Source organism: Oppia nitens, unplaced genomic scaffold (genome assembly GCF_028296485.1).
Source record: "Oppia nitens isolate AA-2021 unplaced genomic scaffold, nextdenovo-longstitch-racon4-pilon3 scaffold9_pilon_pilon_pilon, whole genome shotgun sequence".
NCBI classification, from domain to species: domain Eukaryota; kingdom Metazoa; phylum Arthropoda; class Arachnida; order Sarcoptiformes; family Oppiidae; genus Oppia; species Oppia nitens.
In genome coordinates, this window is record NW_026533253.1 from 3,143,336 (window position 1) to 3,170,011 (window position 26,676).

A 26,676-nucleotide genomic window follows, 5' to 3' on the forward strand; every position below is an offset into this window, starting at 1 on the left:
TATTTTACATTAACCCCACCCCCACCCCCACCCCACACAGATTTTTTTTACTAAAACTGAGAATAATGTTAACCCAAAAATACAGTGAAATTAATTACTCTAAAGAATTGACGCCAAAGACACTAAAAAATTAGAATAATTAAAAAAATATGTTTTGTTTTAAAAATATTCATTTGAATAATAAATGAAATATAATTCATATTCAAAATTCAATAATAATATAAATTTTGGACCAATTTTCAAAAAATACTCAATTGTTTATTAAATACTAAACATTTTTTATAATTTCAATAAATATGAGTTAATAACACTAACGCTAATACGTGTTAATCATTTCAATGTATAATAATTGTCAAATTTATATGTTTTTAATAAAGTTGTGTTTATTTAGATTTTGACCCAATTTTTATCAATTAAAACTATTTGTAATATCTGTATTGTATCTATAAAACTATGTATATGTACTACCAGTGCACGACTACATACATAAGTATTACATACCTATACCTATGCTATACCTATGCTATACCTATGCTATACCTATGCTATACCTATGCTATACCTATGCTATACCTATGCTATACCTATGCTATACCTATGCTATACCTATGCTATACCTATGCTATACCTATGCTATACCTATGCTATACCTATGCTATACCTATGCTATACCTATGCTATACCTATACTTATGCCATATTAATACCTGTTCTCTATTTTTTTATTTGTTATCTCAATATAAGCAACACTTGTAGTGAAAGTTTTAAGCAATCACTGCATAAATTCCTATACATAGCTATGGTATAGTAAAAGCACACTTTATCATCGATAGTTTGGTATTTTTAAATATATTTTTAAGGTTAAAATTTGATAGTATTCCATATATTAAATAGTACTAGAATTTTGACAGCATATCAGTTACATTGAATAACTTAAATTATGATGAGTTGTGATGAGTGAAAGGAATGTTTCAATTATATCATAAATAGCGTTCATAAGGGCTGGCAATGCATTGCAGTGATCGGTGATTGAGTACAATCACAGTCCGATTGGGGTTCTAATGATAGTTCGTTGACGTCATTGATATTTGTTTGAAGAGAAAACAATTTAATGCCAACTGTTTTGTTGTATTAACTCAATTGAATTCAATGCTATTATTATTATTATTATTGAATACAACTAACTATTAATTACTTATTATTTTATTTATTGTAATTAAATTTGTTTTGTAATTAATTATAATTAAATTACTATACATTTTAATCACGGTTTTATCAAATATTTAAATTAATTTTCTAATGTTTTTAACATAATTTACATTTTAAATGTATTTTTAATGCAAAACTATATTTATTTTATATGAAAACTAAGTCCTAAAACAAACAATCAATTTATTATTATTATCACATAATTAGTACAAATTTAGTGTAATTTTTCAATTGTATAGTAATTTGTTTATTATTTTTATATTTTAATAACAATTTGTTGTTTAATTTGATGATAATTTGTGGTCAATATGTGGAAAGTCCGCGAACTTTACGACAAAGCGTAAGACATAACAATTGATTAACAATTTCTTCTCAAGAGATCAACTAATCTTTTATTTGTTTTTATTATCTTTTAGTACTAATATTGTCATGAATTACACGGAAGTTGAGGTTAGTATTGGTTTCCATAATAAAGATATGATTTACATATGTTTTACAAGATATGAAATATTGAGTTATTTTTTATTTATTTGTTTTTACACCCGTAGGCCAAAGTCCGTGAGGCCACAAACGATGATTCCTGGGGTCCGACTGGACCACAGATGACAGAGATAGCCAGTCATACCTTTACTTACGAGCATTTTCCCGAAGTTATGGGTATGTTATGGAAACGTATGCTTCAAGACAACCGATCCAATTGGCGGCGAACCTACAAATCATTGCTATTACTGGCATATCTGGTAAAGAATGGCTCCGAACGGGTGGTCACATCGGCCAGAGAGCACATCTATGACTTAAGAAGTCTTGAGAACTATTCATATATCGATGAAATAGGCAAAGATCAGGGCATTAATGTTAGACATAGAGTAAAGGCATTGATTGATTTCATTCAAGACGACGACAAACTAAGAGAGGAACGCAAAAAAGCGAAGAAAACCAAAGACAAGTTCATTGGTGTCGCTTCCGATCAAATGGGATATCACTCAAAGTTTGTCTTTTTTAAAATACTTTATTCTGCTATTATAACAAATAATTTAATATTTATTGATATTTAAATCTTATTTGAAATTATAAATTTGTATATTATTTTAATCAACTAACACACCTGTATTTATACATATCTATGCATTTTTATGTTATATATTAATTACCGTAAGTTGTGATATGTTTATTATTTTTATTATAATATTCATTGTGATATCATTTTAGCCTTAATAAGTTAGAGATAAAATAAATGTATTATATTATTTAAAAATAGTGCTAATCAGTAAATATATACAGTATAATGTAATTTATATACTGTATACAGTATACAGTATATTATCTACTTTTATCTATCATAGCTAGTGATCTAATAAAAATTTAAGATAATTATTACTTATTAACTAAATTAGTGTTAATATAATGTTAATAAATGTCAAAACAGATATAGCGATGGTTGGAAAGACCCGCCAACCCGTAAGTCCGACTTTGACGAAGACTTGGATCGAAGTGAAAGAAAATCGAAAAAATTTGAAGACAATGTCAGTGAAAATAGTTTTGATGACAAACCAGAGTTGAATGACAAGGAATCGTCAGTTGATACGACAAAAGCTAGCAATAAGATATCCATTTCACGAAATGATTCATCGGATGTCAGTCCTAAAAGGACTGTCAAATTGGACACAATTAAAAAGATAGATATGGGTGCAGCTGTCAACTTTGGCAAAATTGAAGGCAACTCTCAAACAAATCAGATGCCAAACCTATTATCAACAACTTTACCCATCAGTGGGAACAGCAATAAAGTAAACAATGAACAGCTATTAGAAGATATTTTCAGTAAAACACCAGATAATGTGCCGACAAATAATTTTAACTCATTTGTTAATAATAATAATAATAATAAACATTTAACAAAAAATTTAATGAATAGTAATAATAATGGTTTAGAAGATTTTGCTGATTTCTCTACTTTTCAAAGCAGTTGCAATGTCACCAATTCATCAATAGATGAATTTGCCGATTTCGCCACTCATATGTCTGCTCCATCACCCGCTCAGTCGTCACAAAACTTATTATCTGATAACACGCTATTTATGCAATCAAGTAATCCGTTCTTAGGTATCACTAATTCAATGTCACCAATGATGAGCTCAAACACAGCTGGTGTTATGACACCCATATCCAGCAACCCGTCCCATAATTTAATAGCTCAGTCGACTGATTTATTATCAAATACCGATTCTGTTTCAAATGTTATAACAAGTGGAACCATTGAGACACTAACCTCTCAAAACAACACATGGAGTGACTTAAGTAAAAATATTAATATTAATGTCGATAACCTCTTGAGCACTAAATTTGAAAAACAAAATGTTCCGACAATGAATCAGTTGGCCCGTCAGGTCAATAATATTTCAATTAAGCCAACAACAGGTCAGCAGCCAATCAGTCTCACCAATAACTTTGGATTTGGATTAACTCCACAGACAATACAAAGACCATTAGGTTTGTTTTAATTAACTTTAAATTAATTATTTATTATATTGTCATTTATAACAAAAGTAGGTACGGGTATGAGTCCATTACAATCGCCAACCCAAATGCAGAGACCTGTTAGTCCCAATCAATGGCCAAACAATAATATACAAGGATTCAGTGGAATGGGAGGGTTGTAGCGTTTTTATGGTAATTTAATATTTTAATTAATTAATGTAATGTTATTAAATTGAAATTGGTTTTAGATGATTAACGATAAAAAAGTTTAATATTAAAACTAATTTTTATGTATAAAATAATGCCAATGCATTTAATAACTTTTTTATAATCAATTAATAGCTAATTGAAAATATCCAGAATATATTGTTAAATTTTCATATCATCTAAATTTATAATACAGTAATATATACTAAAAATATATTTCTTAAATACATTATAATATAACATTTAGATGATTTACGAGTGTAAAGGTTTACAAATTTGTGATATTTATTATTATTAATTGTTTTTAACTTATGTTGTTTAAAGAAATATATAATTTTATTAATCATTTATATTGCAAACCATAATATAGCAAATTTTTGTATTCAATCACAAGTTCTTATATTTTATTTATAAAAATTAATTTATCTTTTATTGACAATTAAATTATTTGGTTATCGGGAACAGACATTTTGTTTAAAAACCACTAATTAATTTTCACATATATTTGGATTTAAATTTTATTATATTATTAAGTTTATTATTTACTTTACATAATTTTTGTTTATTTTGCTTTTAATTTTATAATTATTTTCAATAYATATTATTTATATTAAACGCTTTTTAAGTAATTTTAATAAATAAATGTATTTAAAAACAATAGAATATATTCAACAGAATAATTAAATTATTAGTTTAATTATGTGATATAATATTTAAATTGTTGATTATTTATGGATTTGTTGATCATTTTGTTGATCCATCAATTGTTTTGCCTTTTCTTCTGCTTCGGTCTGCATTTTGTCCAACTTTTCTAAAGTCATTGATTTAAGTGCTAATAGTTTTGGTTTACATAATATGAAGAATGGTTTTTCTTCCTGAATCACCACATGATTGTTAGTCATCACTGATTTGATTTCTTTATCTGATTTCGACATATTTTACTAAATATTTATATCAATTACCAAAATGTATGTTCCGTTTGCTTTAATGGATGAAATTTCAAACGGTTTCTATGGTTATTATGATTTATTTTGAATAACATTTACGGTATAAGTTATACCGGTATTAACATAACATCATAATTATTGGTAAAAATGAAATATCATTTAAATTGGATCATTAATCACACATTTGTTTAGAGAATTGTTTTATAAAATATTATAATTTTAATAACAACCGTTTCTAATGATTTGTCTATTATTATGATCATAATTGTTATTATTATATCTATAATTATTAATAAAGTTAATTAAATTTTAACTCTAAATCCATTTGATTCACTAAATCCATAAATTCAAATTAATAATCTAGTAATTAATTATACTTATTGTAATAATGATATATTTGGTACAGTATATAGTAATTATTTTTAGTATTTAGTAGTTTTAAATAATTTAATTTTAAAATACTTATATTTTGTTTCTCAGTTACACTGATTAACATTGAAATATAGTTTATTATATTTTAAGAGTAAAATTAAACAGAATTACGTGTTTTAAATAAAATGTCATTTAAATAAATATAGAAATAAATTGAAATCACTAAACATTTTAAAATAGTATGTTATCATATTTTTTTATTAATTTGTTATTTCAATCATTATATTTCAATACATAAATTATATACAATTATATGATACATAAAATCAATGGATTTATAAATTATAATCAATAACTAATAATTTAATTATAATAAACTAAAGTCCAAATCTCGATGGTGTTCGTCGAGGAGTGACCGGTGTATTGGGTCGTCTTAATCCTGGCGTTACAATTGGTGTTGATTTGATGAGAGTTGTCTGGGCTTCTGATTCTTGTTTCCTTCTCTGGATCTGTTGCTGTGCTAAAGTCATTTCGTACTCCATTTCCTTTTGATGGTCTCTCTGTTGTTGTTTACGTTCAGTCTGTGATTTAGACGATTCTTTAATAGAGTAAAACATTGGACCCAACTCTGCCATCCACTGGCCCTCTACTGCTGTCACACATTGCATGTACTCTTTAGTAGTCATAACCAATTCATGATAGACTACATAGTCGGGTGTATAACCCATACCGTAAAGAGACGATGTTGGATGTAAATGACATGGCATACCAGTGCGACAATTAACATATTCACCGATGCCTTTAAGTCTGGCCCCCTGATGGAAATATGCCGAACAAATACATTTGCGAACACAATCCCATTCAGTACCACACGATATGATCGGCAACTTCTGTGACTCCATTATCTCTTTTAGCTGTTGTCTCACTTCACGCACTTTTCTCAGAGCTTTAGCGTGAAGAAAGTGTTGTAGACACCAATGGGTTGAGAACTTGTGTTGTTGCCATTGAAGATAAACATTTAATAGTGTCAAGTGGTCCGACTCTGGCACCTGAAACTTCTCGCGAACCAAATCACTCTCCTCTTCCCGGCCTTTGGGTCGAAAGAAAATAGTCGGAACCGATAGCATCGACACTATTATCAATACTTCAGCCGAACATTTCATTTCTGTGGAAACCAAAAGCATTTTACTCATCGCTGGATCCAATGGAAACTCAACCATATTCCGTCCCAATGATGTCAATTGTCCGACATTGTCGAGTGCGCCTAATATCCATAACTGATACATTGAATTCAACATATTGTCTTCAGGTGGGGGATCCATAAAATGAAATTGCAATAAGTCTTGAACTCCATGTGATTTTAATAGAAGTACAACATTGGCTAAATTGGTTCGTTGTATTTCTGGAACAGTATTGGCGAGCATTTCTCTTTTGTATTGAGATTCAGTATATAATCGATAACAACATCCGGGACCGGTTCGACCGGCGCGACCACTTCGTTGATTTGCGTTGGCTTGACTTATTGGATACACTTGAAGTGCATCCATACCAATGCGTGGATTATATACTTTAAGTTTACAATATCCACTGTCAACCACAAACATTATGCCATCTACGGTCAGTGATGTCTCGGCTATATTTGTAGCTACAATACACTTCCGGATATCATTTTCTGATTTTTGAAATATCTTTGCCTGAAGATCTGATGGCAATTGTGAATAAATAGGAAGTATTGCCAACTCTGGTGTCTCAGTTTGCGATGTTTCTGATAATGTCTTTAGTCGTTCGGTAATCACTTCACACGTCACTTCGATATCTTCTTGTCCCGGCATAAAAACAAGTATATCTCCCGTAAGTCCTCCCAAATGTATTTGAATGGTTTGTTTAACAGCTGCATCAACATAGTCTTCGACTACATTCTTAGAAAAATATATCTGAACGGGAAATGTTCGGCCGGGTATTATAAAGACAGGAACGTTACCAAAAAACATAGCAAACTTTGAGGAATCCATTGTTGCCGACGTAACTATAAGCTTGAGATCAGTTCGTCTGCTGACAACATTACGTAAAATACCAAACAAGACATCTGTGTCGAGACTGCGTTCGTGCGCCTCATCCATGATTATAGCGCTATAATTGTCTAAATCTGGCTCCGATAGTGACTCTCGAAGAAGTATACCATCAGTCATATACTTAATGATAGTCTTATTTGAAGTGCAATCTTCAAAACGTATTGCATATCCGACTTCTTCTCCTAATTTAATACCCATTTCATCAGCAACTCGTTTAGCAACAGACATAGCGGCTACACGTCTGGGTTGAGTGCATCCAATCATTCCGTATTTGGTATATCCCTCTTCATGTAAATACTGTGTCAATTGAGTTGTTTTTCCCGAACCGGTCTCTCCGACCACAATAACTATATTGTTATCTCGTATAACATTCAACAAATCATTTCTAACGGCAAACGCCGGTAAAAACTCTCTCTGTTTTTTAATTTTAATTCTATCCGAAAGCTTATCATTTTCATTGATATGATCTTTGAAACGATGCTCTGCTTTATAGTCATCACTTTTTTCGACGTTATTATCCGTTTCATCTTTAGGTTTCTCAACACCCATAATATCACCCAAACGAGTACCCGATAACTCCCACTCTTTTTTCTGGGCTTTCTTTCGTTCTTTCATTTCACGGTGATATCTGACTAAAGCGGAGCCCTTTCGGGACAAAATAGCAAAGTCAGAAGTGGAGTCTTTGACCGGAATTATTGGTTCCGGTTGTTTAGTAAATACTATGCGTCCGTCAAGAAATGGTGGCACTATATTATGAACCATAAGATGAACTCTGGCCTCATTAACGTCTTCGTCTTCATCAAAATTTTCATTGACACGAACGACAACACCCGACAACAAAAGTCTATTTGTTTCCCACTTTTCATTATCTTTATTGATCTGTCTTTGTTGTGCACTAATACGTTGAACCGATTTATTCTTTTTCAGTGCCTCTTCTCTTCGCTGTATAAATTCTTCAGACATCTCTCCGAACGGATTTTGGTCGCATTCCTCGTCATACCACTCTCTGTCCACTCGTCGGCCTTCTTCTTCACTATCCTCCCACTCAAATGGATCTTCACTTTCGGGTCGATCAGTATTCTTACGCTGATATCCCCAATGAGTAGGAGTAGGTTTAGGTGTAGCGTAAGCAGGAGTTCTTTGAGGTGTTAATTCCCAGGAGTTTCGCAAATCACCAGTTGATCTCACATCAGGAGTAAAAGCTCTTTCACTTTTTTGAGACCTTTTATCCCAATCGTCTTCATCCCAACTGGAATGGGATGGCGTTGGTATACGCTGTGATGGCATCCACTTTCTGGTTAAACCGGTTTCAGTTTTCTTTACAGTCGACTGTCGGTATCGATCATCTCTCTCTTCTCGTCTCCTTTTTCTTTGCAAATATTCATCACTTACACCACCCGAATGTGATGGTGTCTCTACTCTATGTCTTCTCAAATGTCGATCTCTATAGTTATCACCAGATTTATGCCTTTCTCTATCACTTCTGTCTCTTCTATCGTTTCTGTCAACTCTTCGATCACTTCTATCATCTCTTCGATCACTTCTATCATCTCTTCGTTCACTTCTATCATCTCTTCGATCACTTAGTCTGTCTCTATCACCACTGTCTCTGTTTCTGTCTTTAGCTTTTAATTCATCATTTAATGCTTTCTTTTCTTTGGCCAACTTATCCAAACCAAGTAATGAAACGCCGGGTTTTTTGAAGACAAACTCATCGTTATTATTGGGTGTCTTCTTCTTAATAATAAGACCTCCTTTTACTTCATCACTGCCCTCCAGTCGGTCGATGTTTGTTACATCGAAACTCATACTTCAATTGATCCCACAATTAATTATTAATAAATTAATAAATAATTTAAATTTCAAATCACAAAATCAAAATATATTCAACAAATTAATAACAAAATCTAACAATAAATATATCATTTGATTAAATTAACGACACGTTTATAAATATATAATAATTGTTTAAATATTTAATCGCATCATATCTTTGATGTCTTTGATGTCCACAAACTTTTGACAAAACAATTGACATCACGTGTGAAGTGAATGACAATCGACAACAACAACGACATTATGTTTACACACAAAACACACCAATAGATGTCACTCTATTGCTGTCAACTATTTAGGCGTAACTCATGTCTCGCATATTATAAATAGTAATCTATGAGTATATTCATGAGTTAAGCCCTTTTTGTTTGACAGTTGAATGTATGGAATGAATGAAACAAATAATATTGACATTCATTGCCAAAGAGGAAGCAAAACAACAAACAAACGGATCAAATGACAGCACCGGTCGTTAAATAATAGACAGTATTGTCATTCAATATAGAGATTACAGTTTATAAGTAATCTGAGACTATATATTGGTTACTAATTTGTTGGTCTAAACGCCAATTGTTTTAACCGATAAATATCTGCCAAATAAAAGATAATTTAGCGGACAATATGACGACAATGGAGTTCTTCGGCTGCACTCTCATAGCTTTTGGTCCACCATTTGCTATGTTTTGTCTGTTGATAGCCAAAGACCCCATAAGAATCATTATAATGATCTCAGCGTTTGTTTCCATCATTTATTGTCATCAAATTTATTGTTAATATATTAAGCATTTTTTCTTCATTTTAGTGCATTCTTCTGGTTAATGTCACTGTTATTATCGTCAATATTGTGGACAGTTGTGGTGCCTCTCAAAGATTACTTGTCATTTGGTGTCACCTTTTCTATACTGTTTCAAGAATTGTTTCGTTATATCTTTTATCGAGTGCTCCGGTATTTATTAATTATAATCTATTAATGATTTAATTTATATTTTAATCGTAAAAATTTATAGTAAAGCAGAACCGGGTCTTTCAAAGGTGTCGGAAGTGGGCACTCCTTCTGGCAGTACGTCGACTAACAATAGGACTCAATTAGCTTTTGGTTTGATAGCAAAATATGAAATATTTTCTTATTTATTAATTTTATTATTACTTAATTAACTCTACAGTTTCGGGTCTGGGCTTTGGTATAATGTCTGGCGCTTTTTCTGTGACCAACATACTGGCCGATAGTATAGGTCCGGGAACTGTTGGTATTTATGGTGATTCCCAATATTTCTTTCTGTGCTCATCATTCACAACACTTGCATTCATATTATTGCATACACTATGGGGTGTCATATTTTCTAAGGCCTGTGACAATCGTAATTATGTTTTAATCGCTTACGTGTTGGCCACACATTTCATTGTATCCGCAATCGTGAGTTTAATGTTAATCTATTATTATATTTGACTATATTTTGATGTCTTAATTTTGTGATTAATTTGTAGACATTTATGAACCAAAATCAATGGTATCTGATATCTATACCATTGATATATACAGTGACAGCCCTGACAACAGTGTTGGCATTCCATTGCGCCGGCGGTTCCATCGGTAGTCTTAAGAGAGCCTTTAGTCGACAATAGTTAGTATTGTTATGTTAGACAACTTTATTACCGGTAATATTATGTATAGTTTTCATAAACTACTGTATATATTAATTTAATTTTTCTTAAATAATAATTAATATTTATATCACTTGTTTTTATGGATACATACAAAATAAATAAATGTATTAATTTGATATAAACCATATTATATTAAAGTATTACTTAAATAAATTCATTGTTTGTATTATTCACTACAAAATTTGTACACAAATAACAAAAGTTTGTGTTAATTATTTGAATAAATCTGTATATCATATAACTGCATAAAAACAATACTTTTTTCTACTGACTGTCTATAAACTACTGTAGATTTAAGCCATAAAAATGCAATTAAAATATAAATAATAACAAACTTAGGATTTCTGTCTTTTTCTTTTACAATTATTTTATTTATTTAAACTAATATTAATTTAATCATTTAATTTGTATGCAATTTAAGAATTTTCTCACAATTAGTGACAAAAAGTTAGTTTTAAAAAAGTTGATTAAAATTATTAACCATTTAAATAATAAAAATAAAATTTAGTATAAATATTTATTATATAATTTATTTATATATTTAATATATGATTATATTTTCAAATATTGGTAAAATGGTTTAAAAAACTTTTAATTTATTAATATTAATAATTATAATCAAAATATAATCAAAATTTACATACTATTAAATTAGACCTTTTTATACTATATATTAGCATTTATTTACAATTATTAATGTTTTATTTAAAAGTTTGTATTATTTGCTTATGTTTTACTAAATGGCGCCATATTTTGATGTCATTTCATATTTACTTTCAGTCAATAATTTGAATACAAGAGTGCAGTTGTTTTGTATATTAAACGATAGGGTTATGGGTTATACACAGTCTGTACTGTACTTACAGTGTATACGACACTCACTATTGTTGTAATACATTGAGTGTAGCGCTGGACTCATACCATACCATACATACACTTATACTCTATTTATATATGTATTGTATCTCTCAATACATTTACTTTACTGTTGTAGTGATATATGTGTTAATCAAATGGCAAATCATTTTGTTATTTCATTTATTTTGTGTTTCAATTGATTAGTGAAACCATTAATTAATTTATTTATTTGTTTGTATTAAACCTATTATTTATGTCATAACGTATCTAAACTCGAGATATAATATCAACGACAACACCGAAACCGACACTTAAGAAGTGGACCAAATGAGTGGTGACTCCTGAAGACGACTTGTCAGACAATTTAGACTATTGTTTGCCACAAGAGTTGTGTAACTGTCTGTCTCTCTGAACACCACATCTATAGACGTGTGATATCTTTATAGAGAAATATTGTGTTAATGATTGAACTTCTTCTGGTGTGTCGACTATTATGACTAAAAACAATAGTTAAGTCACACATTGTTTATCACTTATTATTTTATTTGTTTGATTTATTATCACATTAAATGAAAGTAGACATGAATTTAACTGAAGATTCAATTGAAGGTAACGGCGAGATTCAGTGGTGTTTCTCTCAGGTCAAGGGAACGCTTGAAGATGAGGTCACCGATGGTCTGTATCTCATATGTCTACTATTGATATCACAACCATTGACTCATTTGATTGGTTTTTGTCTTGTCTTTAGCTGACATTATATCATGTGTTGAGTTCAACAACGACGGCGAACTATTGGCCACCGGCGACAAAGGAGGCCGAGTTGTCATTTTCCAAAGGGACCAATCGGTGATTATTTCAGTTTATAATTTTTTAAATAAATATTGGTTTAATTATTTCTTGTGATTTGTGTTATATTTCTGTAACTCATGTTATGTCTATCTTTTTGTATTATTTGATGACAAACAGTCTCAGTCACAGAGGACAGACCTAATGAGAAGGTCCGACTATAACGTCTACAGTACTTTCCAAAGTCACGAACCGGAGTTTGATTACTTAAAAAGTCTTGAAATTGAAGAGAAGATCAACAAAATTCGTTGGTTAAGAAGGAAGAATGCGCCACACTTTCTATTGTCGACAAATGATAAGACAATTAAGTTGTGGAAAATCAATGAAAGAGATAAACGCATCGACGGTTACAATCTTCGTGATGAGACCGGACAAAACAGGGATCCCAATTCGTTGACGTCTTTACGGGTGCCAACACTGAGGCCAATGGATCTGATGGTTGAAGCTAGTCCGCGAAGAATATTTGCCAACGCACACACCTATCACATCAACTCTATATCAGTGAACAGTGATCAGGAGACCTACCTGTCCGCCGATGACCTCCGTATTAATCTCTGGAATCTTGAAATTACCGACGAAAGCTTTAGTGTGTTTTCTATTAAATTTGTTTGTTTTGAATGTTAAGTGATATATGTATTTGAAGTTAATAATTGTGTTATTTGTATGTTATAGACATCGTTGACATAAAGCCAGTGAATATGGAAGAGTTAACAGAAGTGATAACTGCCGCTGAGTTTCATCCGTCACACTGTAATCTGTTTGTCTACAGTAGTAGTAAAGGAATTATCAGATTATGCGATATGAGAGCGGCCGCACTCTGCGACCAACACGCCAAGAGTCAGTCTAGTTTGACCATTAAGTCTAGATTTATATACTAATTGTATTTTTTATGCAGTCTTCGAGGAGCCCGAAGATCCCACTAATCGAAGTTTCTTTTCGGAAATCATATCGAGTATATCGGGTATTAAGTTCTCAAACAACGGTCGTTATATGATATCACGCGACTACTTATCTGTGAAAGTCTGGGATCTCAATATGGATTCGCGACCCATTGAGTCATATTTAGTTCACGAATATTTGCGGTCAAAACTGTGCAGTCTTTACGAAAACGATTATATTTTTGACAAATTTGAGTGTTGTTTCAATGGAAACGATTCGTAAGTTATTAATTGGTGTAATAATTATGACTAATAGATCAATGAATTATTAATAAATGTTTTTTATATTTAAGATACATTATGACCGGATCGTATAATAATTTCTTTAAGATATTTGATCGACAAACCAAACGAGATGTCATGCTTGAGGCGTCCAAAGAGATTGCAAAACCAAAAACCATTTTAAAGCCAAGAAAAGTTTGTTGCGATTTATTTATTTATATTAAATAATTTAAATCATTTATTATACTGACTTTCAAAGGTCTTTACAACGGGAAAGAAGAAGAAGGATGAGATAAGCGTTGATAGTCTTGACTTTAACCGTAAAATACTTCACACGGCGTGGCATCCAAATGACAACATCATAGCAGTGGCCGCTACTAATAATCTATTCCTCTTTCAGGACAGACTTTAGTATACAGTTATTTTAGTACTGAAAACAATACAAACAAACCATAAGACAAATGTCCAACACTTTTAAATTAATTATACCAAACATTTCATCAAATTTTTCATAATGTGTTCAAATTTTGAATTGAATATTGAGGTAAATTATAATCGTTAATATCGTTTAAATTGATGTTATGTTATATTTTTAGCTTTTATTACAATTATTTCATTTAATAAAATTCTTATAATCATTGATTGATTTAGTGATTGACTTTATTTTTTGCTTAAATTTTAGGCTCATTTTCCAATGACACAGAGCTCTTAGGTTTTCCGAAAAAGGCATTTGAAAAGTGCTGCTAATAATGATAATAATGATTAAATATCATTGCATCAAATCATTAACACCATTTATACCATATTTCATATAATTTTTAGGAATTGTTTATATATATATATTATTTTTTTGCAAAAAAAACCACTTAATTATTTTAAAAATTCAATCAAATGTTTTTTGTTTGTTATTATTTAGATTATATTTATATCAAATATTTATGTGTAACAAAATGTGTATTTTAAGATTATCAGTACTAATCAATTATTATCTAAAATTGACTAAATATCGACAAAAATACATATATTTTTGCTCAAAATAAATAGGTTTTTATAATAATTGTTTAAATGATAGCGATTTTAGTCTTAAGTTTATATCCAAAGCCCATAAAAATTTGTTAAATGTTAAGCTATTCCTTAAAATTTTTCTAATGTGTCGTCAATTTGATTGTTGTGTGCCTTCACTACTAATACTACTAAATATTATTCTCGATTCAACCATCTATTTGTATCAAACAAGACATGTTATCAAAGCCGTCAAAACCTGAATACCATAATAATCACCAAAAGCAACACAAAGTCATCTGAAATTTTTTTCTAATAGTTTTAATAATTTGTATAATTTAGGAAAATATCACTTTAGAAAAGTGAATTTATTATTATTATAAACTTAACACGAGTTTATAATAGCATTTGCAGCAATATTTTAAAAATAATTTATTAAATATTTTAGGAGAAAAAATGCACCGAAAATAAAGTTAAAACTTTTTTTTATATATCTATTATATTTTGATGTTATGTGAAACTTGTGTTTAGTTTATTAACTATAAGTAGAAAACAAATAGTTTTTGTTATTATTAGCTAAAATTAAGTCAGAATTAATTGATTTTTTTTTTATTTAATAGTTGAGATGTTAGACAAAGAGATAAAGAAATGAAATGTTTTTAAAAGTAATTATTGATAGATTGAAATTAATTTTAAAAACATATGAATGTAATCAAGAAGTATATGAAACAAAACATGATTTTAGGAAAAAATGTAATTTTATTTATGAGATTAATTAATAAATGTTTTGTATAATTGCAATATTGTTTACAGTATTTTAATATAATATATATTTATTATTAATTAGTGATTAAAGAAAAAAGATATAATTAATTTGAAAGAAATATTTGTAATTACGGTAATGTAGTTATATTTCTTAAATTAATTGCAAAGGATATTATACAGTATAGTATACATTTGGTTTGCAAAACAATGGGATATAAATTTATAACTACTGTATATTACTCTATCTAAGAATGATATGCTATTAGTGGCTAAAATTAACAAATTAATTGAATGCCAAATAAGTTTTATTCAATGGCTTAAAATCAAAACTAGAAAAATAATATTTAAAAAATTTTCAATTAATATAATATTATTGTATATCAGAATCATGTAAAAAATTATTGTATTGAAATAATATGAAATGCGAGACAAAACACCAAAAATATGGGTCACTAAACCTTGAAACCAGTTCTCGTCCTCCAAAGCTACCTGTGCTCACAATCTTCAGAGTTATACTATTTTGTTAGATAGACAGCAAAGACATCTTGCAATCACTCACTCGTTTTGTCCAATATATTGGCCTTATTTGTGATGCAAAACGCAAAATAAGTATTCATTTCTGGTCTACATTTGTCTGAAACTTCATTTTGGTAGCAATTGGTGTGTATTTTGGTGGCGAAAACAATGACAACACGTCGTCCACAACCATCTAGTCTTACAAATCTTTATTTATGTGTCCAATGAAATGTTAACTAAAAATTATATATTTCTTACATTAATATGTTATTTAAATTATGGTAATATTGAATAACTTTGTTGAATAACCTTTAGTTTCTATAACTTTACTATAATATTATAAATATATTATATATTGAATATTTTATGTTAAATTCATTGCTTTACGTGATAGCAATATGTGATGAATACCAGGGATCATATCTGGGAAAACTCAATACCTATGCTCATCAAGTGAGTGGTGATGTCTATGCCATCGATGAATACACATTTCTAATCAAAAACTTTTTCTATGATGGTTTAGGACAGGGTCTGTATTGTTATACCATTTGATGCAATAATTTAAATAACTTTGTGATTGATTTATTGATTACCGGTAGATGCATATTTTTGGGCCGGAGCTACAGTACGTCCCAGTAATATTGGTTTTATAATACCCGATGAATACGGAAAGACCAATAAATTGCGACAATATATTAATAAAGATATCACAATCAGAATACCAGACGATAAGAAAATCAAAGCCATCCGATGGATAGCTATTTGGGATATAAGAGATAACAGAAATTTTGCCGATCTTTATATACCCGACGGCTTTCAATCGCCGGCACCGCAAGAGATTTCTGAATTATCGCGTCTATCACATGACGTACGGTCGGGTCCGGTGACTATTGTCGACTCAAAAACTATAAGAATTCCCGACTTGAACTATGACGGACTCAGCAAAAGTACGTATTTCTGGGTGGGAACGGGACCACAGCCTAATTCAGCCGGCAAAAGGATTCCCAACGAAATGGGATAGTATGTAGTGATTGACTCTAAATGTTTTACAAGATTTCTAAATGTCTTTTTATTATAGTGTTGATCCAATCGGTGCTTACAAAGATGAGACCATAACACTAGAACTGCCCGGAAATATGACTATTTTCGATATAGACTTTATGTCCATTTGGGACGATGAGACCAAAGAAAATTTTGGTTCAGTTTTAATACCGGATGAACTCAATATACCACCGGCACTGACAAATGTTATTGTATGTCAATCCAGTCGTCTTTCATAATCGATATCATTAATCATTAACTCTTTAGAAACACGAAACACGACTTCCCAACTGTGAACAACTGCACCAAAAATTTCAAATTCATTGGGAAATATTTGGACCTCAAATCACATTTCAATTGGTCGCTCAAATTGATTCAAACGATTACATAGCATTTGGTTTGAGTGGCTCTAAGATATCGTCTCAAATGATCGGCTCAGATGTGTCCGTATCTTATATGGACAGCCATTTAGGATATACTAACGATTACAACATAACTGGAAAATTTCCGGTTTATTATTAAATTTAATTTTATTATAAACTAATAAATTTTAATTAATTTAGTGCACAAATATATTTGGCAACTATCGAGGCGTTTGTATGGACACTAAAGTTGGTGGAGTAGACAACTATCAAATCCATTTGTTTGAAAGATCTGATACATTGACGAAAATTACATTTCGAAGAAACCTTATTAATACCGGTCTGTAGTCATTGATATTAGTATTTTGATTAAAAAATAATTAATTATTATTATTTGTTATATGAATCAACAGGTGATGATGGAGACCAAGTCTTCGAGAAGAGCGGATTGTCATATATTGTATGGGCAATCGGTAGACTCAATAGTTTACGTGAACCAACATTTCATCACATTTACCCAAAAGGAGACGTAAAGTTAGAGTTTGGTCGAAAATCGGCAAAAAATTGCTTTCATTTCACGGCTCCCAAAGAGCTTCAGACCAATACTAGACCGAAGCCATGGGGACCGCTTCGGCTGTTAAACAGAACGCTTACCACTTTTTACGCCCGCGTTGGCGATGCGGGTGGCTATCGAGGATACACCGACTCTACTGGCAGCGGATCTCCGGGCATCGTGTGGTACATCAATGGCCTAATGGCGCCCATATTATATGTGAAACGAGGTCGTACTTATAATTTCAGAGTAGAGGGCGGAAACAACCCATACAATGCCCATCTCTATCATCCGTTGTATATCACAAACGACCCGAACGGCGGTTTTGTCGAGCAAACTGAAGTCGAGCGCAAAAAATTTCATGTCTACGCCGGCATTGAGTTTGACCGAAAAGGCAGGTCTACGCCAACATCTGCGGGTCGACTGTGCGCGTGGCTGACCAACTCTGAAGTTGACAAACGCAAAGCAGACACGTATCACAACTTTATTCAGTATCGGTCGTCATTAAACTACACGTGTGAAGACGGAAACGCGGCAATCCTTCAGTGGACACCCAACTCATCCGTTCCCGATCTGGTATATTACCAAAGCTATACCCATAGGAATATGGGTTTTAAGATTGTAGTGTTGGATGACTTTACTCTCGGTCTCACTTCGTCTCAATCTATGATTTATTTATCAAATATTGCATTTGTTATCTATATATTAATGAATTTATATAATAAAATGTATTTTTAATTCAATTCAGTTTATTTAAAAAGTTAATTATCAAAATTTAGGTGTTTTTCATACATCAACTCTATGTTAGATACAGAAAATATATAATAAAATATAATCAATACAACTAATAATTTAGAAATATATATACAGTATGTAATTATAGCAGCAGTGATAAAAGTTATGGTAAGTGTTATCAATGATTTTATAACAATAACTTATCATTAGTATCTTGATTTCCAACTAAAAAAATTATTTTGTCGGTTCAACGCTTATAACTGGGACTTAGTATGTCCACCGAAGTTGACCAGTGGACGCTATTTCCGAAATTTTATTATAACTATAAATAACTATTTGTTGGGTTAGAAACTATAAAAACTTATAAATAACTATTTCAATTATTTTGAAAAATATAAGCATTAAATTGTAAAATATTGCACAAATATATGATTATCTGGAAAACTAGTGGACAAATCTTTTCAATTGACCCATTGTTTTATTGTTTACAACTTTTATATGTTTGACCGCAAGATCTGACCAGTGGTTCTCCAGATAATCACTGAAAGCAAGCTTCCTAAGTCTCACCGCAATTAAGACAATGCCATTTGTTTTTGTCAATATTACTGTTAGTGATAATACATTTTGACTTTTACACAATATATACATAATATGAATAATCAGAAAAAATTACACAAAATATTAAAAGTACTGTACATTTATTATATAAAATAATTAAAATACAACTGATTTATGTGTTATAAGGTCTAAGTTTAACTTTGCTGGCTTTGAATGATAATATAAAACAAATAAATAGCATAACAACTCCGATAAACATCATATATGAAGACCAGGAGAGCTCACATGTGCCTATCGGACCATTCAATCACATAATAATCATTAGAAAAATAAATTGTTAGTTATTTTAAACATCACATCAAGAATGTCATTATATTGTATATAAATACCCAGTTTGTAGACATCTGAGAGCCCACCGCAGGCGTCCCTTATTTCAGGACTCGTCCACCCGTAAGGGTATATGACTGCTGCCGATACCATCAGTATAGCTTTGTTTTGTAAATTTTATTAATTAAAGCAATTATTTTTTAATCAAATAATAATTTATATAAAATAGTTATTAAGAATAAATAAAATACATATTTAACACTAATTTTGTGCCATTTTATTCTTTTTTACTATTATTTTAATTAAAGATATTATGGTTTTTGAATAAAACAAATATTTAAAGTCATAGAAGTGTTTGTTTTGTTTGATTGATTTGTTTTCAATGTTTGAATAACTTTTTTTTTATTTTTAAGAATTATTTGAAGCATAATTAGTTAAAGTACATACTTTAGTAATATAATGTAAAAAACATGAAATATAATGAAATTAAAATTGAAAAAAGATATATAAAGTATACACATATCATATATGGTATATAATAAAACACCACATACTGTATTAAATGACTGGTATTTCCTACTGAATGACAATCAAAGTGCAGCACCTGTGCTAAGTTTAAGCATTGATTACTTTTATGGGTTTGTCTAAAAAATGTTTGGTTCAATGAATAGTTTTTTGTACAAAAACATTAAGGTTTAGTTTTTTCTGTATTGAGACAATTTTTGAATTTTATATCAACTAAAATGTCAAATGAATGGGTAATCAGCAGTCAATGTATTTTTTTATTATAAATGATTCTCAAAAATGAAATGATATATTGTTTGTGTTATGCAAAACAATATCAAACTATTGATCAAATTGAAAGTTATATTAAAGCCTTTACGAGTCTATACACGAAAAAGTCAAATCATTACTAGTATTTCATTAAATAACAATTAATTATAGACTTTTTGAAAGGTGTCTCAATCAACGACTTTGATAAATGATGTTTAAAAATAATTCAAGTATTTATTTAGTTTTCTTTTACTGTATTATATAAATTATTTTTAATGTTTGAGTTGTGTGTTTGTATGTGAAGTAAAACTAATGTATGATCTATTCACTTGTTATCTAATAAATAGTTATTATATAATAATAAATAATAACAATAATAATGATAGCTATATCCTAAATAAAGTGAAAGTAATTTATATCGACAGATCCTAACCTGCAATCAATTGAATGACTCCAATAGTTTTGGCAGATCTTTTGGTGATGACATCCGATAGACAACACGAAGCCAATACAGTAAATGCTACTAATAATGATATCGAGACTAAAAATAGACGATATAAATGATAATATTATCAATAAAAATATTTCAATTCTGATAAATGAATTAAAAAAAAATAATGTACTGTATATAAGATCTTATATTTTTACCTCCAATTCCCATAAGTATTGTTGTGATCTACGTTTGCCGATTGTCATTGAATCCAATGTTTTTAATAAAAATAAAGAAATCAAATTATAATAATAATAATAATAAGTAGTAGTAGTAGTAGTAGTAGTAGTAGTAGTAGTAGTAGTAGTAGTAGTAGTAGTAGTAAAAGTTAGAAAAGACTAGAAACAGTTATTGTTTGTGAATATACACTGTTATACAGTACTAAATTTAATATAAAAATGAGAAACTCCTAAATTATTATCTTTGATATCTTTTCGTCTATAAGAGCGCACTGTTATCACAAATAAACATTTGAATAGTATTATGCAAACAATTGACTTAAGTAATAGCCTATAATGAATAAGTTGTGTTTAAATATATTTTATAAGAAAGCTGTTATGCAATGTCCAAACAAATACCTGCCACGAGAGGGACGGTATGTCAGCGAAAGTGCGATATCTGCCGCATTCGGATACGATCTCTAATCGGCCATCATTTGTAAGTCTGGGATAATTACATCTACGAAATGAACCAAATGACACATCGATGGCGTTATGATAAGAGCCTCTAATCCAATGGGGAACGTAATAGCCGGCACAGTTCAATATAGCAGCTGCTAATGATAGACTTGTCCACATAATGCCCGCACCCGTCAGCTTACAGGCCATCCTTTGTTGCCGGACTTCTCTTGTCGTTTGGCTATCGATTATCATTAATCATATATAAAATGACACCACAATACACACTATAGTTATATATATATAGCTATTTATAACATAACGGATCACTAATTATACACATTTGGTATAAATTGCAATTGAAGTCAATGTGAGCTATGGTTTCAAACATAAAGTTGTAATGATTTTATTGACTTATATTTACTGCTATTAATAAGCATTGATTGAAATAAAAGTTTTTTCTCTCAATTTTAACGATAAAACTTAATTTAAAACTTCATTATATTTGTGATATAAATAATTTCTTATTTTGTATTATGTACTACAATAACATTAATCATATTTATTATAAAAAGCTAATTGTCATTTGCTTTATTTAGCACAACAACAAACAATAATACAATTTATAATTTTTGGCGACAATAGTTTATAACATACTGTTTAGTGTATATTATAATACTGATTATATAATACACTCAACAATAATAATCCATTAAAAGTAAGCACACAATTAATGCTAACACAACAGACTTATCTATTTTTTATATTATTATAACAATATTTCATTATTTTATGGATAAATCACACATTTTATGACTGATTAACTCAAGACATTTGTGAATAATTTTGATAAATCATAAATAATTATATATAAGATAATATTTAATAATATATATTTATAGTTAGATAAATCACACAAATATATGTATCACACGTAATGTCAGAAATAAATATTTTTTTGATATACTTTAGATTTTTTAACGTTTATTTGCTTATCACTTATATTAAATTATTGTGTATATAATATTAGATAAATACAATTTAAATTGTTGAGAAAAACAAATTATATATTAAAACATTTTCCACTTTAAACTAAAATCTTTTTAAAATTAAATTTCAATTCTTTCTCTTTTTCTATATCTTTCTATTTGAGACACACTTAATATTAAATCAATGTTGTGATGAAAGAGACAAAAAAAATAGTTGAAAACTCGTTGAAAATAGTGGTGAGACTTCATTTGCTTCGACAACAAAGTAGTAGATCTCAATAAACACTGAGAGAGATAGAGAGAGTATTATATATTTGAGTATAAATGTTTGTATGTGTTTAAGACAGGTTTAGTTGGGTTTAAATTTTGTATTTGGTTGAGGGCTGAGGGACACAAATAAGTTATGTCAGATTCAAAGAGACGGACGACCACTGGATTAATGACTTATCCAAATGCAAACACTGTTGGAGTGTAAGACACGACTCACCAGCAAAGGGCTAAACCTTACCAATGGTGAGGAATATAACACGCATTGCATTACTTTGTTATAACAGTTTATATCAGTTATTTAATAATTATATAATAGGATTGTATTTATTATATAATTTATAATAAGATATCAAAACACACAAATACTGTATAATTATTAGAAAAAGCGCCTCTTTTTTCAATTTTAACAAAAACTTTAATTCATTGCTTAAGTATTGCAATGAAGATCTCTCGTTACTGTTTTGCTGTTAAACTATACACACATTTATATTGTCGACTAGTTTTGAGCGCAATATCATTGAAAACTGAAAGAGACTGAAAAAGATTCATTGAATGAGAGACAGACTGTTTGCGCACCTTTTACTCCAACCATATCTCTGATGGTAAGGCCTGAGAGAGCACTGGAAATAATAGTTACAGTGAATCGCATGGTGTTTACCATTCATTCACATTACTGTACAGTATTTATATATAAATTCAAAGCCTCTACACTTTACACCACCAGTAGTTTCACAGTTGATAATACTTATAAGTGCCACAAACCCGGTGTCAATGATATAAAACGGCAGAAAATTTTGCATAAAAACAGCTGAACTATACCTCCAGTTTCCAGATGTAATGCTTTATTATAGTATAGTTAACTATTGCCAAAAATACTGCTTTTATTTTACAGAAAATTTCTTCCAAATTTATTTTGTATATAAAAATACAACAATAAAGTGAAATAGAGTCAAGAAATATACCCCACGGAAAAATTTACAATATTTTTCAATATATTACACAATGAGAGAGAGAGAGAGAGAGAGAGAGAGAGAGAGAGAGAGAGAGAGAGAGAGAGAGAGAGAGAGAGAGAGAGAGAGAGAGACTTAAAATAGTAGCTTATTATTCAAAATTTATTTTCACTATTCAAATGGTTTCTTGAGTCGAAAATATATGGTTTTTAGTTATGGTTTAGTTGTCACAGAGGTTGTACACATATACAGGAGGGTATATAACAACAACCAACATATGCCATAACAGTGTTTTCATAATTATAAACGCGAAACATAATGATACTATTTGTTAGAATTTGAACCTTAAATATATTTGAGGTCAAGAATGCATATAATTATATATAAAATTATGCTATAATTTGTTTAATTGAAGACATTCACTAAAGACTAAACTATAACAAACCAGTGTAAGAAATAAGACATAAAAATAAGGGATTGCCCTCAACTTAATTAGTATATTGTTTTTTTTTTAAAAAAATAATACGACTTTTGAATAAAATAATTACAAAATTTTATTCTATAAATTATATGTGAAAATACTTTATTATATGAAATACTCTGTGAGTTAGTATGAAATGAGAACCAAATCATAACTAAACTATTAATACATCTTAAAGGCAAAACATTTCATACAAATGCACTAAATATTTGGTCTTTCATTTGCATTATATTTACTAATAATAAGAAAATTTTTGTGTGGGGTTTGGGTTATAGTTGTGGGGAGAGGGGTCAGGGACTTAATATCAGCCACTTTTGCAACCATCCATTTCATTACACATTTGGCTTTAGGGCTCAACTTTCCTCTCTATTTATAAATAGTATTTGTATGAACTGTATGTAGATATTGGGTCTTAATATGCATTATGTTTTGAGTGGAGTCTCTATTGTATTGAATGGTAAAAATACTATTTTAAAAAATACCATAATATCAATAATACAATACATTGTAAATACTGATATAAATTTATTTTAATAGTCAATGTTATATTTTGCTAAATAATTTTTTGATAGCTCTTTGGTGAAAATCTTAACAAATAACTGACTGTAAATCTAAAATACTCCATATATGTATAGTAATATGTATAGTAATATATTTAATTTATAGATTATAATACAGTATATATATATATATATAATGTCAAATACTAATGCTAATACCGTATATAATGTATGATAAAATAGCATTGATTTTTTAAAACTACATTTTAGTAAATCTTATTTTAGTATTTTCTTCTTATCTTTTCATCATTGAATGCCTTGAGTAACAATTTTTTTCAATTTGGAAAAATAATTAAATTTAGAGCCCAAATACTTATTTGATTTAATTTGTTAAGTTAGTTGAAAAAATTATTAACATCAAAATTGATGAGTTGTTTGTATTTTTTTTTTTGATTAATTTTTGTGCCGAGATTTAACTAACTTTAATGAGAAGTTTGCATAAAAATCGTATTATATTTTAATGATTTTTATCTGGCATTTGAAACAACATTTGAAAATTACAGAATTTGATATATACTGTAACTTTCCTAACAAAATTCATTCAATTTTGCAATGTTTGTATAAAACACTTATTATTTTCAAGTATTTATTGATTTTTAAAAATCTATGAAATAGTAAAAGCTTTTCATGTGTATAATATTATATACTGTACGGTATATTGTAGTATATAAATAAATACAATTTAATCTTATGTGTAGTTTATAAGCAATTTTTTTTATGTATTAAACTATTTAAGAATCTTATCAGTGAATACATTGTAATAATATTTAAATTAAATGCTAAACCAAAAGAGCATAAAATATATACAATTTTTTTTATTTAATACAAAAAAGTGATTTATTAAGAATTTCTGTTTTTAACATTTAAATATTTTTAAAATTTTTGTTTTCATAAATTTTTAAAAATATATATTATTTTATGAAAAATAGATATCATTAATAATATTGAAAAATTATTTTCATTTATCAATAAGAAAGTTCATTGAAAACCCCATCAAACGTATATATATTTTGTTGTTGAAATTTATCTTATTTTATATTTTTATTTAAATTATATGCAAAAATTTTTGACATATCTTCGATATAAAAAACTAATCGATAAGTTATAAAATGTTTTTCAAAATTATAATATTGTTAACATTGTTATTATTATCAAATAATTATATAGTTTGAATTGTAATATACAAACTTATATATAATTTTTGAGATTATGTTAATACATTCAAAATTATTAGTTTTACCAATTTTATAGTTCAAGAATTGCTTTACTTATCTATTACTTGAGGAATGTTGTCAAAGAGCCAGTGGTTTAATGGATCATTCGATGAGATTTTTAGTGTTTCCACAAATCTATTTGTATGAATCAAATTAATTAATTTGTTTTTTTTGTAACAAAATTAATTTCTATCATAATTTTTAGTGTAATCAATCAATCGGTGTCCAAATCCAATACCCACCACAACTGTTAACTATGAGATAACTGAAGAGTCATTTAATCAACAAAAGGATTTGTCTGATAACAGAGTCCGTGATAACCGTTGAGTGGATACGGAAATGACCGAAGAATCGACAATAAGTTGGATTCCGTATACAATTGTTTATAGATTACCCCCTGAATCGTAAAGTCAAACGTTAAGCACTTCTCTGTATTATAAACTCATAAAATCATATTATAATCAATTGATTCTAATTGTTATTATAAAACACTTTTATAATAATTATAGTTTATATTAACTATTAATAGATTCTATACTAAAAGTCATAACTGTTTTAAACAATAACTCGACTGTTATTACAATTATTTGTTAATTTTGTTTGTTTAAGATATTATAGTATTATATGATAAGTGGACTTAAATCTACTGTAGTTTATAGTTAATAAACATTAATATTAATACTAAATTACAGTAAATTTACTGTATATTAATGTAATACTAATGTATTAATAATACAATTTATATATACATTGGGTGTCCATCTGTTAGCACACAATCAAAACAATAATATATTTCATTCATAGATTGTTTCGTTATTTATGA

At 29.1% G+C, this 26,676-nt stretch overlaps 6 protein-coding genes across 8 annotated transcripts; 4 read left to right on the forward strand and 2 right to left on the reverse strand.

Annotated features, from left to right (window-relative positions):
* Positions 1-1,336: 1,336 nt before the first annotated feature.
* Positions 1,337-4,131, forward strand: LOC128964471 (clathrin interactor 1-like). Of its 2 annotated transcripts, none has more exons than XM_054311062.1 (5): positions 1,337-1,548; positions 1,625-1,658; positions 1,757-2,196; positions 2,635-3,698; positions 3,759-4,131. In XM_054311062.1, the coding sequence occupies exons 1-5, from the start codon at positions 1,517-1,519 to the stop codon at positions 3,866-3,868; spliced, it is 1,680 nt and encodes a 559-aa protein (XP_054167037.1). In that variant the 5' UTR covers positions 1,337-1,516; the 3' UTR covers positions 3,869-4,131. The 2 variants fall into 2 exon arrangements, with proteins under 2 accessions (XP_054167037.1, XP_054167036.1); XM_054311061.1 differs by having other exon boundaries at positions 1,338-1,548; positions 3,756-4,131.
* Positions 4,132-5,553: 1,422 nt separating this feature from the next.
* Positions 5,554-9,357, reverse strand: LOC128964859 (pre-mRNA-splicing factor ATP-dependent RNA helicase PRP16-like). Its single transcript, XM_054311510.1, has one exon. It carries the CDS (start codon positions 9,091-9,093, stop codon positions 5,590-5,592), a length of 3,504 nt encoding a protein of 1,167 aa, XP_054167485.1. The 5' UTR covers positions 9,094-9,357; the 3' UTR covers positions 5,554-5,589.
* A 124-nt stretch (positions 9,358-9,481) lies between these two features.
* On the forward strand, positions 9,482-10,829 carry LOC128964536 (gamma-secretase subunit Aph-1-like). Its single transcript, XM_054311157.1, has 5 exons — positions 9,482-9,854; positions 9,923-10,066; positions 10,128-10,216; positions 10,284-10,534; positions 10,606-10,829. The coding sequence occupies exons 1-5, from the start codon at positions 9,742-9,744 to the stop codon at positions 10,741-10,743; spliced, it is 735 nt and encodes a 244-aa protein (XP_054167132.1). The 5' UTR covers positions 9,482-9,741; the 3' UTR covers positions 10,744-10,829.
* An 817-nt stretch (positions 10,830-11,646) lies between these two features.
* LOC128964611 (serine/threonine-protein phosphatase 2A 55 kDa regulatory subunit B alpha isoform-like) lies at positions 11,647-14,413 on the forward strand. 2 transcript variants are annotated; one of them, XM_054311240.1, is made up of 9 exons: positions 11,647-12,152; positions 12,253-12,318; positions 12,392-12,489; positions 12,610-13,075; positions 13,162-13,326; positions 13,385-13,646; positions 13,721-13,844; positions 13,909-14,193; positions 14,332-14,413. In XM_054311240.1, exons 1-8 carry the CDS (start codon positions 12,137-12,139, stop codon positions 14,059-14,061), a joined length of 1,350 nt encoding a protein of 449 aa, XP_054167215.1. In that variant the 5' UTR covers positions 11,647-12,136; the 3' UTR covers positions 14,062-14,193; positions 14,332-14,413. The 2 variants fall into 2 exon arrangements, with proteins under 2 accessions (XP_054167215.1, XP_054167214.1); XM_054311239.1 differs by having other exon boundaries at positions 11,649-12,152; positions 12,223-12,318.
* A 1,744-nt stretch (positions 14,414-16,157) lies between these two features.
* LOC128964782 (protein Skeletor, isoforms B/C-like) lies at positions 16,158-19,168 on the forward strand. The gene is made up of 8 exons (XM_054311418.1): positions 16,158-16,213; positions 16,327-16,461; positions 16,532-16,952; positions 17,011-17,185; positions 17,241-17,483; positions 17,537-17,675; positions 17,749-18,534; positions 19,137-19,168. Exons 1-8 carry the CDS (start codon positions 16,162-16,164, stop codon positions 19,166-19,168), a joined length of 1,983 nt encoding a protein of 660 aa, XP_054167393.1. The 5' UTR covers positions 16,158-16,161.
* Positions 19,169-19,353: 185 nt separating this feature from the next.
* On the reverse strand, positions 19,354-26,247 carry LOC128964783 (LHFPL tetraspan subfamily member 6 protein-like). Its single transcript, XM_054311419.1, has 7 exons — positions 26,096-26,247; positions 25,919-25,988; positions 21,351-21,630; positions 20,931-20,958; positions 20,716-20,823; positions 19,571-19,669; positions 19,354-19,472 (listed from the first exon to the last, which is right to left on the reverse strand). Exons 3-7 carry the CDS (start codon positions 21,597-21,599, stop codon positions 19,354-19,356), a joined length of 603 nt encoding a protein of 200 aa, XP_054167394.1. The 5' UTR covers positions 21,600-21,630; positions 25,919-25,988; positions 26,096-26,247.
* Positions 26,248-26,676: the final 429 nt, after the last annotated feature.

What these genes read in the sequence shown, in the direction of transcription:
- LOC128964859 (XM_054311510.1), bottom strand. Translation starts at nt 9,093, where the DNA reads ATGAGTTTCGATGTAACAAACATCGACCGACTGGAGGGCAGTGATGAA.
- LOC128964782 (XM_054311418.1), top strand. Translation starts at nt 16,162, where the DNA reads ATGTTAACTAAAAATTATATATTTCTTACATTAATATGTTATTTAAAT. An exon ending in ATTCCCAACGAAATGGGATA is followed by an intron (nt 16,953 to 17,010) that starts GTATGTAGTGAT and finishes TTTTTATTATAG; the next exon opens with TGTTGATCCAATCGGTGCTT. An exon ending in CGGCACTGACAAATGTTATT is followed by an intron (nt 17,186 to 17,240) that starts GTATGTCAATCC and finishes TTAACTCTTTAG; the next exon opens with AAACACGAAACACGACTTCC.
- LOC128964611 (XM_054311239.1), top strand. An exon ending in TGAAGATGAGGTCACCGATG is followed by an intron (nt 12,319 to 12,391) that starts GTCTGTATCTCA and finishes TCTTGTCTTTAG; the next exon opens with CTGACATTATATCATGTGTT. An exon ending in CCATTTTAAAGCCAAGAAAA is followed by an intron (nt 13,845 to 13,908) that starts GTTTGTTGCGAT and finishes TGACTTTCAAAG; the next exon opens with GTCTTTACAACGGGAAAGAA.
- LOC128964471 (XM_054311061.1), top strand. Translation starts at nt 1,517, where the DNA reads ATGTGGAAAGTCCGCGAACTTTACGACAAAGC. An exon ending in CGCGAACTTTACGACAAAGC is followed by an intron (nt 1,549 to 1,624) that starts GTAAGACATAAC and finishes ATTATCTTTTAG; the next exon opens with TACTAATATTGTCATGAATT. An exon ending in GACAATACAAAGACCATTAG is followed by an intron (nt 3,699 to 3,755) that starts GTTTGTTTTAAT and finishes TTATAACAAAAG; the next exon opens with TAGGTACGGGTATGAGTCCA.
- LOC128964536 (XM_054311157.1), top strand. Translation starts at nt 9,742, where the DNA reads ATGACGACAATGGAGTTCTTCGGCTGCACTCTCATAGCTTTTGGTCCA. An exon ending in ATCATTATAATGATCTCAGC is followed by an intron (nt 9,855 to 9,922) that starts GTTTGTTTCCAT and finishes TCTTCATTTTAG; the next exon opens with TGCATTCTTCTGGTTAATGT. An exon ending in TAGGACTCAATTAGCTTTTG is followed by an intron (nt 10,217 to 10,283) that starts GTTTGATAGCAA and finishes TTAACTCTACAG; the next exon opens with TTTCGGGTCTGGGCTTTGGT.
- LOC128964783 (XM_054311419.1), bottom strand. Translation starts at nt 21,599, where the DNA reads ATGGCCTGTAAGCTGACGGGTGCGGGCATTATGTGGACAAGTCTATCA. An exon ending in AGTCATTCAATTGATTGCAG is followed by an intron (nt 19,670 to 20,715) that starts GTTAGGATCTGT and finishes TACAAAACAAAG; the next exon opens with CTATACTGATGGTATCGGCA. An exon ending in CTCAGATGTCTACAAACTGG is followed by an intron (nt 19,473 to 19,570) that starts GTATTTATATAC and finishes ATGGTCCGATAG; the next exon opens with GCACATGTGAGCTCTCCTGG.